This window comes from Microtus pennsylvanicus, chromosome 4 (genome assembly GCF_037038515.1).
Source record: "Microtus pennsylvanicus isolate mMicPen1 chromosome 4, mMicPen1.hap1, whole genome shotgun sequence".
Lineage (NCBI taxonomy): Eukaryota > Metazoa > Chordata > Mammalia > Rodentia > Cricetidae > Microtus > Microtus pennsylvanicus.
The window spans coordinates 7,787,340-7,799,323 of record NC_134582.1 but is presented as its reverse complement, the minus strand read 5'-3'; the positions used below and the strand labels follow the sequence as shown (position 1 = coordinate 7,799,323).

The 11,984-nt window shown below is 44.9% G+C and overlaps 1 protein-coding gene across 1 annotated transcript; it reads right to left on the bottom strand.

Moving 5' to 3' along the window:
* Positions 1-5,846: 5,846 nt before the first annotated feature.
* Hsbp1l1 (heat shock factor binding protein 1 like 1) lies at positions 5,847-11,455 on the bottom strand. The gene is made up of 4 exons (XM_075970800.1): positions 11,301-11,455; positions 10,019-10,085; positions 7,982-8,076; positions 5,847-6,154 (listed from the first exon to the last, which is right to left on the bottom strand). Exons 1-4 carry the CDS (start codon positions 11,349-11,351, stop codon positions 6,149-6,151), a joined length of 219 nt encoding a protein of 72 aa, XP_075826915.1. The 5' UTR covers positions 11,352-11,455; the 3' UTR covers positions 5,847-6,148.
* Positions 11,456-11,984: the final 529 nt, after the last annotated feature.

The following is an 11,984-nucleotide window of genomic DNA, read 5'->3' as shown; positions in this document are numbered from 1 at the left end:
CAGAGGGCTCATCTGTCTCTGTGGCCTGCAGTTGTTTGTTGTTAAAAGTCAGGAGTGAACCAAATTTTTTAGCTACATTTACAAATAAATTCGCTTGTCAAATGGACGGAAATAGGAATGCGGCTCGGTGGTAGAGGCAGCACTCATAATTCCCAGCATTGCAAAGTTAAATTCATATGGAGATCTGCAGTTTCATCTCTAGCACTAATTTGCCCACTTAAATAGTCTAGCCGAGCGTGATGGGGCACACTTGGGAAGCAGAAGCAGGCAGATCTCATCTGGTTTATATAGTGAGACCCTGTTAGAAAAAAAAAAGTTTAGCTTTCTTCACTACCCAGGGATGGGTCCATATGGAGGTGTTCTTGATTCCTGATGTAACTGGAAACTCAGCGTCTGGAGCCCTTGATTTCCTGTAGCTGGAGGAGAATGTCCTCAAATTCTGTGAGGCAGGAAAACACTTAGGTAGTACAGCTTTGCTTCTACACAGAACAGCTCGTCTACAGGAGGAAGAGCAATGGCATGCACGTCACGTCATAAACATGAGAGAGCCTGGGGAAAGCTGCATCTATGAGAACCAGAGCCCACAGTGCCTACAAGCAGGGGCAGTTACAGTCCAGTGGGGGCCCAGAAGGAGGGTGAAGAGTTCCTTTTTTAACCCACAGCCGACCACTGGGATTAGGGATTAGAGCAGTGTTTCTCAATCTTCCTAACGCTGCCACCCTTTAATATACAGTTCCTCATGTTGTGCTGACCCAACCATGAAATTTTTTGTTGTTACTTCATAACTATAATTTTGCTACTTTTATGAATCATAAATATCTGTGTTTTCTTTTTGTCTTAGGTGACCTCTGTAAAAGGGTTGTTCGATCTCCAAAGGGGTCAAAACTCACAGGCTGAGAACCACTGCATTAGAGCACTGTTAATATCAGGTGATCAGCAAATATCTTTTCTAGGGTCCCAGGGGCAGGGCAGTCAAGAACATAGAGAAGCAAGATAGTTTACTTCTAGAAACTAAATTACCACAATTAGCTATAGCTATTCTTCTCCAGGCATGTAAGCAAAGTGGAAAGTGGATAGAAAATTCTTTCCAACTAAAAATAAATTATAAAGAAATGAATGATATAAAATTGGGCACGGTGATGCATGTGTTTGTGATCATAACACTCGAGATGGAGACAGAAGGAACTGGAATTCAAGGCTAGTCTGAGCTAAAATACCGTATCTCAAAAAGTCAAAAAATAGGGGCTGGAGAGATGGCTCGGTGGTTAAGAGCACCAGTTGAGGACCTGGGTTCAAATCCCAGCACCCACATGGTAGCTCACAACTGTCTGTAACTCCAAGATCTGGCATCCTTACACAGACAAATGTGCACATAAAATAAAATAAAATTTTTTAAAGTCAAAAATAAGTCAAACTACATCTTAGTGTTATAAGTAGCAAGTTTTTTAAATATGTGACCTTGAGCACCTCGCATATAACAGACACTGAGTATATTCCTGGCATTCTTTTAGAGAAGGAGAAATGACCAGAAAACAAAAACACACAGTACCACTGTTCGGGAAGGAGATGAAATCAGCCACAGTTTGATTTCATTTCTTCTTCACTGTATTCACAAGAACGGGCAGTAACAAGTGGTGAATACGGGGAGAAGTTGTAGTCTTCATAAGCTGCTGGTGGGATTATGATGGGATGATGTAGTCACCTTGGGGAACGAGATAGGCATGTCCTCAGAAACTTCAATATGATATTATATTCTAGCCTTGTCACTCCTAGGTATATCCCAACCCTCAAAAGAAGAACAAATGGCCACACAGAAATATGTATCCACAGCTGCCCAAATGTGGAGCCCGGTGTCCACTCCTGCATGAACAGACACAATGTGCGGACAGGCAAGTCCATGCAGACAGGAAGTGGATGAGTGGTAAGAGGTGGGTGTGTAGCAATTGCCTGTGGGTTTTCTTTGAGATTATGAACAAGTTCTAGAATTACTTACGTTGTTTGCACAACGAACCTAAGGTCAAATAGTTGTTTACTGAATTGGGGTGAATTGTATGAAGTTAGATTACACTTTATTGATAATAGTTGTTCAGATGTTATGAGAAAAAGGTGAGCAAACATTTTCCTTTCCACATTCCTTGCTCATTGTATACCTCTTGTTACCGTATGCTTGAACTGTCCTGGTGTGGGAGGTCCTTCTTTTATTGATTAATGAATAAAGAAACTGCTTTGGGCCTATAGCAGAGCTATAGGGGAACAGAGCTAGGGAGGGAAAACTAAGCCGAATGCTGGGAGAAAGGAGGGCAGAGTCAGAGAGAAGCCATGTAACCCAGCTGGAGCCAGATAGAACTTTAGCTGGTAAGCCGCAGCCACATGGCAACACACAGATTACTAGAAGTGGGTTAGATTAAGATATAAGTGTTAGCCAATAAGAAGCTGGAGCTGATGAGCCAAGCAGTGTTTTAAATAATACATTTTCTGTGTGGTTATTTTGGTTCTGGGCAGCCGGGATGAACCAGCGGCCCCTCCCTACTACACTGTCTTAATAGAACGAACAGATGGGCCTAAACAAGGGAAGTGGATTTTCTCAGTTCTGGAAGTACAAGGCATCAGGACACTGGCTTGCAGGGACAGACTTTTCACTGTGTCCCCATGGTCTGTCCTTAGTATGCACACAGAGAAAGAGCAAATGCTGTCTCTTATGAGGACACCAGACCAGCTGGATCAGAGTGCTGCCCTGGTGACCTCATTTCTCTTGTGACCTCATTTATCCCTAATTACTTCCCTAGAGGCTGTCTCTCCAAATACAGCTGTCATGGGGCCAGCATCCCAACATACCAGTTGAAGACATGTAAATATTCAGACCATTCCAGATGCAGAAGTTTTGTTCAGTTGGTTCTCGCTCTGTGACCATCTTCACTGGTGCTCCCAGACTGCAGAATAGTTGACTTGATCTCACATCCCTGCTTGGATCCAGCTGAAACCAGCTGGTGGACCTCTCAGCACCTGGAGATTCATCTCCAAACATTCCAGGATGCCCTTTAGGCAATGCCCAGGAATTACTCAAGATAGAGAAGAGTAAGCTTGGATCTACGGCCATACCACCCTGAATGTGCCTGATCTCGTCTGATCCCAGAAGCTAAGCAGGGTCGGGCCTGGTTAGTACTTGGATGGGAGAAGAGTAAGCTTGGAAGTAAACCCAGGGGACACAACTTTGCCAGTGCACACAAGGAAAACGGCAGCCTTACTGCAGTGCTATTCGGAGATGCACTAGGCACAAAGAGAAACTAAAACAGCTCAGTTACTGTTGCATGGCACTGAGTTGTTGGTCTAGAATCCCAGGGACCAACAAATAGCAAGGTGCAGAAGGCTGCAGTCTGCCTGTGCAGCTCAGAGCATGCAAGACAAAGACCTAGCACATGAACACGCAGTGTTCACACTGGGCCATTTAGGAGCCCTGAGGGTGGGCAGCCCCTGACAGCTCTGGAGCCACAGAGAAGCGTGACAGAGACAGATACAGCGCAGCATACAGAGCACAGCCGGAAAGTAGAGTATGGGTGAGGAGCCCCGTCCGTAAATCCAGATTCCAACCAACTGAAAACACAAAAGTTGTACTTTGTTTTTGAGACAGGGCTGGCCTAGAACTCACTAAATAGACGCAGCTGCTCAGACTCTGAGATCTGCCGGCCTCTGTTGCCTGGGATTAAAGGTGACCCCTGCAAGCCATTAGTTTTACATTAAAACCAAAAGTGGGGTAAGGAAAATAAGATGGATGAACATGGAGGCTCACAGAAGGCCAGAGAGAACTCATTTCGGGAATATTGGGTATATAATCTTAATCTGCGGGGCTTTTGTTTGTTCATTTTGACAGGTATCTGCTATGGAGCCAAGGGTAGCCTCAAACTCACGATCTTCCTGCCTCGGTTTCCCTATTGCAGGTATTTCAGGCTTGGGCAATAGCTTTCATGACTAATGATGAGGTCTCCAATCTGACTTTCTTCAACTATCCACTGAGACCGCTAGAATTACAGTGATGGCTAAGATGCTCTGAAATTTAGCGCATGGTCAAATGGTGCTACCATGGCTTCAAACCACTAAACTTTCAATCTTGAATGACCCAACTTAAGGCACACCCGTTAGGATCAAAAGATGGCTACTGTCGTTGGGAACATTGCATGGTCCTTCCTCTCTTAGCTGTGCTTGGCTGAATGCTGTGGATTTAGTCGCATTTCTGACTTGCTGAAACGTGCAAGGGTTTTGTCGGTAATTTCTCACAATGGCATTATTAATCATATCACAAAAAGAAGTAATTATCTCAATGTCCAAGAACTAGTAAACCTTTAGTTGCCTAGATAACTATTGCCATATTCTGGAATATTCGGCAGCCACTGAGGGAAAACAGTGAAATGTTCACGTGGACAATGTTATAATAGCTAAAGAGAATAGGATATTAGAGGTGACTTGATTGAACATATTAAACTCCATAGGACAAGTCACCAGTGGCCAGTTGGTGGTGGAACCGGAGTGATTTTAAGTTTATATTATGTAGAAGTATCTTGTTATGAATGAGGCCCTTTAGATGGCAATAGCTATTTTACATTGGTTTGAGTAACTATCCAAAAGGCTGAATAGCTTATGAAATTATCTTGACCTTGTTCTATTCTTCAGTGATTCTTTGGTGGGGTGAGGATCACCTCAAGGCATAGGAGTGCTCTCTCTGGGAGAAAAGCATCTGCCCCTGAGGAAGAGATAAAGAACAGAATGGTTGCTGTGGAACAGGGTTCTGAGGCCGAGAAGCTTGCTGTTCTAGTTCCTATGTGTTGATTTGGCTGAGCTCCGGGGTCTTCATTTTGCAGAACAGTTGCTGCTGAGTTTCCTTAGCCTGGTTGGGTTCGGTCGAGTCTTGAAGGCACGAGCGAGGAACAGGAGGGAGCTAGAATAGGTGTTTAAAAGCAGATACATGTGGGGCTGGAGAGATGACTCCATGGCTTAAGAGCACTAACTACTCTTCCTGAGGACCTGGATGAGACTCCCACGCGTGAAGATCGCAGCTAGCAACCATGTTTAACTGGAGTTCCATGGCCTCCAACACCCTCTACCGGACACTGCAGACACGCAAGCAAAACATCCATACTTAAAATAAAAAAAAATAAATCTCAAGAAAGTTAAAAAAGTTACCAGGTTCATTTGCTTAGAAGAGCATCATATTGATTAAAAAGAAAATAAAAATAATAAAAGCAGGGGGCTGGAGAGATGGTTCAGAGGTTAAGAGCATTGCCTGCTCTTCCAAAGGTCCTGAGTTCAATTCCCAGCAACCACATGGTGGCTCACAACCATCTGTAATGAGGTCTGGTGCCCTCTTCTGGCCTGCAGGCATCACACAGACAGTTGTATACATAATAAATAAATAAATATTTAAAAAAATTATTTAAAAAAAATAATAAAAGCAGCTTCAGGAAAGAACCAAAAGTTGGGTGAGCAGGGAGGGGGAGGGAGGAAGTGCAAGGAATAAGGGGAAGGGAAAGAATATGATAAAATATGTTGTAAGAAAAAGAAAAAAATTAATAAAAATTAAAACAGCTAAAAGCAGTTACATCAGACAACTGATTTTTTTTAAATCAATGTAGAGCCGGGCAATGGTGTCGCACGCCTTTAATCCCAGCACTCGGGAGGCAAAGGCAGGCGGATCTCTGTGAGTTTGAGACCAGCCTGGTCTACAGAGCTAGTTCCAGGACAGGCTCCAAAGCCACAGAGAAACCCTGTCTTGAAAAACCAAAATAATAATAATAATAAGTCGATGTAGAATTTTAATTTGGAAAATATGTTAATTAATATAGTGTATGCTTTACTTCCATGATTTACAAATATGCATTGAAAAACATTTAGTCCTTATTTACAAGTCTCATCTTTGGTATATAGTCACTTTCTGAAGTATGTTATTATTTTATTGCTCTTGTTTTTTATTTGTTTTTTTAATGGGTTAGCATATAGCCCAGTGGTAGCCACTTGTCTACTACATTTTAGGTCCTGGGTTTGATTTCAAGTCTCTAAAAAACAAAATTAAAAACCGAACATCAAAATTCATACTGCACAGATTACTCAAACAGTATAGGTTTCATTTTCGCAATTTCACATGGCTCGTTTAACATCTTCAGGTCTGAAAGAGAATTTGAAAGAGATAAGCTTATTTACATGGTTTATTTTTTTAATATTTATTTATTTATTATGTATACAATATTCTGTCTGTGTGTATGGCTGCAGGCCAGAAGAGGGCATCAGACCCCATTACAGATGGTTGTGAGCCACCATGTGGTTGTTGGGAATTGAACTCAGGACCTTTGGAAGAGCAGGCAATGCTCTTAACCTCTGAGCCATCTCTCCAGCCCCATTTACATGGTTTATATACAGACTAATTAATGTTCAGTTAAATAATTCCTAGAGCAGTTTTCAATAAAATTCCATAATTACTAGCAATTGTTAAACATTTGTATATAGGCAAAATTCAGTATAGAGAAATGCTTCAATGATAGAAATCCCTTTCTTCAGATAAGGGCACTCTGTAGGCACCGGGGCAGCAGCATGCAGTCTGTCACTGTGACTAACCACCCCCAACTCACTGTCCTCTCGTGTGTAGGACAGAAACTTTCTAGACAAAATTCTGCATTTACTGCATGCCGGGAAAGATTGTACAATTTAGAAGCACAGATAAAAAGCCTACGCCATCAAATGTAACAGTTTTTAGTATGGGTATGGGACTGTCTCCACAATGGGAGAACCATGTAGGCTTTGCAGGGTTTCTGAAGCCCCGTGTGAAACCCCCAGCTGAGAGCAAGCACAAGTTGGTGTAAGTCTTCTAATTACTCAGGCCTTTGTTCTGAAAGACTTTGGTGACTGTGTGCATTAAGGAAGCAACATTTTGACAATTACTTAAACACTCAATTTGACATCTAAACCTATATCTAGTTGGTGTTTTAATCCATTGGATTCAGAGCCAGAGCTTGAGAAGCTCACCCACCCTGCAGGTGACAGTCAGAGCAGCCATTGTATCAGATGAGGCCTGTCTGCTCCTGCCGTCACTCTACTGCCCTGGTCTCTTGTAGACCAGGCTGGTCTCGAACTCGCAAAGATCCACCTGCCTCTGCCTCCCAAGGATTAACAGCGTGAGCCACCACCACCCGGCTACTGCCCTGAACTCAGAAGATGGGAATTTGCTGGAGGGAGGGTGAAGGATTTGGAGTCCACAGTGCCTGGAGGCACCTGGATGAACCGGGCACTTCTGAATGGACTTTCATAGGTAAAGAAAGCTGCATGTTTTGCCTCCAGTCAGAAATTTTACTTTTACTTTGTCTTGTTGAGTTTGGGGGATGGGATCTCCCCATGCGCAATCCTCCAGTGTTTTGAAACCACCGATTGGGATAGCCATGCATCACTGATAGGTGACCTAGTTCTGCTTTAGCTGGGTAAGCAGGGGTGATTTACCATAAACTGATTGTGAGGTAAACAGGGTAAACAGGGTATCTAAACTGTTGGATGACCATGTGGGGGATAAGTGAGAAGAAAGTAGAATGTTGTATGTGTCAACAGTGCCATAATGGGTTGCATTTCCAGAAGTCCCGAGTTCAATTCCCAGCAACCACATGGTGGCTCACAACCATCTGTAATGGGGTCTGGTGCCCTCTTCTGGCCTGTAGGCATACATGCAGACAGAATATTGTGTACATAATAAATAAATAAATATTTTTTAAAAAAAGAATAAAAAGTGACCTGAGGAATAAGGATGAAAAATATTCTTATAAAATCTAATTCTTAAATGAGAATTTTCACTTGGAATATGTACCTTTTAAGGAATGACAACCACGGTTTAGTGGTAAAAGAGCACATGGATGCACCTCTCCTTAGTACTGAAGACTTTTCATGTCACCCAGGGACAGTTCACATAGCGGTGAACTGATACACACAGGCTGTGTCTTAACCATGGCCTTACCATCTGTTCTTTGACTGAATTCTCGATTCCAGCTTGAGCCATTAGGTCATCAACATTTTTCTGTAGGTCCTCGATGCAATTTCCCATTTCTTCCAGTACAATGTCAAGGAGAATGGCACATGTTGGCTCCATTATCCCGACTCACGGAAAGCTCCTGCTTCAACCTGCACCTGCTCGGCACATGGCCCTGGACATACAGCAGAGCGGCGTGCCCAGTGAGGCAGTCAGGCGGTCCAAAGTCCGTGTAATTACCCCTCCCCCGGCTTTTCTTAGCACATTGTCTTCAACGGTGGACTAGATTTTGTGTCTTCAGCTGGGGACTAAGTTTTGAAAACAGTGCCCCCTGCTTGGACATAGGGTTGAAGACTTAGTTTGGCGAGCTTTAGCCGAACTCTGAGTCACTGAGTGTAGCTATGATGGACGTTAGCTCATTTTTAAACCAACTTCTTGGCAGCTTATTTTTTAAAAACTGGGGGGGGAGGGGAGAAGCAGGGAGGGGAGCAGAGAAAAATGTAGAGCTCAATAAAAACCAATCAGAAAAAGTATTTAGTGCATGTACGCGAGTTGGATGAGTGTGTGTGTGTGTATGCGCGTGTGTGTGTATGTGTGTGTGTATGCGTGTGTGTATGCGTGTGCTTGTGTGTATGTGTGCGTGTGTGCACGTGTACAAATGACACAGGTTTGAAGTTCAGGGGATAACTCTCTGCAACAGTTCTCTCTTTTCAGGAGGGAGCCTGTGGATGGAACTAAGGTGTGGTGCAAGCACTCCCGCAGACTGGCTCATTTCAACGGCCCACTTCACTTGATTTATTATTTCAGATTTATTTATTTTATGTGTGTGTTTTGCCTGAATGTATATATGTTCACCACAGACTGGCCTGGTGCTTGAAGAGATCAGAAAGGGGTGTGGGATCCTCTGAAACTGGAGGTACAGATGGTTGTGAGCCACTCTGTGGGTGCTGGGAACCAAACCTGGGCCCTCTGTAAGAGCAGCACATGCCCTAACAGCTGAGCCGTCTCTCCAGCCCCTTAATATGACGTTTAAAGTGAATTTAATCATGTAAAAAAATCATGTCTAAAAACCCCTTCCATTAGGCAAGTCTTAGGGCAGATGCTAACCTATATTTACACACTATATTTTTTTAAAATTTTTTTACTTATTTATTTTTTTGGTTTTTCAAGACAGGGTTTCTCTGTGGTTTTGGAGCCTGTCTTGGAACTAGCTCTGTAGACCAGGCTGGTCTCGAACTCACAGAGATCCGCCTGCCTCTGCCTCCCAAGTGCTGGGATTAAATATTTTATTTTATTTTTTTGGTTTTTCAAGACAGGGTTTCTCTGTGGCTTTGGAGCCTGTCCTGGAACTAGCTCTGTAGACCAGGCTGGTCTCGAACTCACAGAGATCCGCCTGCCTCTGCCTCCAGAGTGCTGGGATTAAAGGCGTGTGGCACCATCGCCCGGCACTATATTTTATTTTTAAATTTTATAAAATAACTATATCCTAGTGAACTCACAAGTAAAGCCATCACAGAACCAGTTTAAGCAAGTCACTGAAATGCTTGCCCAGTTCCAGCTTGCCATTCTAAACATGAAGAGGCTCACTGACACGTGGGGCCAGTTCTTCTGAGACAAACATTGACTTGCTTGTTCCAGTCAAATCGAAGGTAGGCCCTAGGAACGGCCTTCCATGCGGGGGACCATCAACATTGCTCTCTCAGGTTCCCGATTGCTGCCGAGGCTGTGCTGCCAGCCGGACAGGCTCAGTTTGGCCTGCAGGGCAGCCCCTCAGCCAGAGCTGAGGTCTTCTCTCTCAGCTTTCTCTACTGGCCGTTCAATGCCTTGCATTGCCAGTCAGTCGGAAGCCAAGCCCGTGACAGCTAATGATGTTTAATACACCAGCTGCCACATAGAAGCACAAACGCAAACACTAGGAAATCACGTGGAAGCAGTCACACGCTGCTATCAGAGAACAAGACACTACTCCGCTGCAATCTACCAGCCGACGGCTTGCTAGCGTTTGGTAAGACCAGAAAAGGATATTTCTGAGGTTTAATGTTGTAGTCAGAGCTCGGAAGTGTTCTTCAAGCTCCTGAAGTAGATTTTCTGCCTGAAAATAAACCTTAGGTAACTGAATGAGATATTTATATTAGTGTAGGACATCATAAATATCATGGAGTACCTAAACATACATGCCCATTGATTTCGGTTTTTTTTTTTTTTTTTGTGGTTGTTGTTTGAGGCAGGGCCTCCCTATTCATCCAGCTGTGCTGGAACCATTGTATGGACCCAGATGGCTTCCAGCGTCCATTAATCTCCTTCTGCCTCACAGTCTTGGGAAAACAAGTCATTCCCCATGATGCAGGGCACTTGTTTTGTTTTTTGAGGCACGGCCTGCTTATGTATCCCAGACTGACCAGGAACTCAGATCCTCCTGCCTCGGCTCTCCAACACGGGGATCACAGGCCTGTGCCAGCATGAGCGCTATGACAGACAAGATCTAAACAAGACAGAGGGGCTGTAAGTCGTCTCCCTGGAGATGTGAGCACAGGAAACAGTTCAGGGCGAATCAAAGGCCAGTGAGCCCTTTGTTTGAGCTTTGGCTGTTTAATAGTGTACGGCACAACGCCTACAGAAATGCCACTGTGGTGACTGCCAGGCTTTCGGGTTGTTTGATGCTTTATAGTCCACACATCTTGTATGTGTCTTCCTTGTGTGATCTTGTCCCAACACTTTTGGTGCCCGTTCTACGGATGGAAGCACGGGTCCTGCAATCTGGACCCTGCGCTCTTCAGTGTAGGTTCCCTGTGGCAGGTAGCCTTCCGAAAGAATGTAAATTAAGTGGGTTCTAGTGGACTCTTTTAAATGGGACAAACACAAGGACCTGCCATGGTCCTCATGGTTAAGCTGGCAGGGGTTATCAGAAACGCCACAGTAGGAACTGCTTTGGCAGGGGCCAGAGAAGACACCAGGAGAAGAAATGGGGCGGAGCTTCGGCTTGAGGCGGAGCCTTTAGGAGGGAAAGGAGGGGTGGGCGGGATCTGGGACAAGGCAGTGGGACCTGGAGAAAGGGGAAAGCCCTCTCAGACGGCTAGGGACTAGGGCAGAATTGAAGTGGGGGAGGGGAGAGGCTGAGCAAGGTATGGACAAGGATCTGGGCTCTGTAGGAACAAGTTTCATCCCCAGCAGCTCAGCCTCCGCCATCTACCTCTTTGGCTCACGACTTCGGTTCCCCAACAACTCCTATGGCTGTGACCTCGATCCTTTCCAGTACCCTAAAGCCGGTGACCTCGGTCCACGGAGCCCTAGGGCACGCGTCACTCACCGCGTTCTGCAGCACTTCCCCGCAAGGAACTTCCGGCGCCCGGGCGTCCATCTGCACAGGCGTAGCAGTCTGGGGTCCTGGGTTTTGGGTGAACCCAGCAGGTGTCGAGCTTTGGGTAGAGCACTGGCAACCCTGGAGAGAGCGCAGGGGCAGGTGCAGACCGGACCAGCAGCCGGCCAATCCGGCTTTGCTGCGTGTTTTCATCCTTCAGAGAAGGTGACCTGGGAGGAACTCGTCGGTACTTAGTTATTCTTGTTACTGTGATACAGTAAACACGGCAAGATAGTGAGCCCCCTAGCCACTTCTAAACACACAGTGCAATGCAGTAAGCACACCACCCTGCCTCTCCATCTCCAGAGCTTCTGGTCTCCCACTGATACTCAGTGCCCATCAAACAGCAAGGGACCCTCCCCTCTTGATCCCACACCTTGCTAGCTTTTGTCTAGGCACACACTTTCCTATGATGCGCTGGCTCTTACTGGGGACGATGGCACACCACACTGAACAACTGAATCTGTTACTGCAAATCTGTCGTTTCTGAAGGGCTAAAGATGTAAGCTTCAGAACTGAGTATCTTCACAGATGCTCAAGTCTGATTTCACGTGTGTCTGGAAACATGATCTCACGACTCTTTTTTTCTTTCTTTCTTTTTTTTTCTTTTGGTTTTTCGAGACAGGGTTTCTC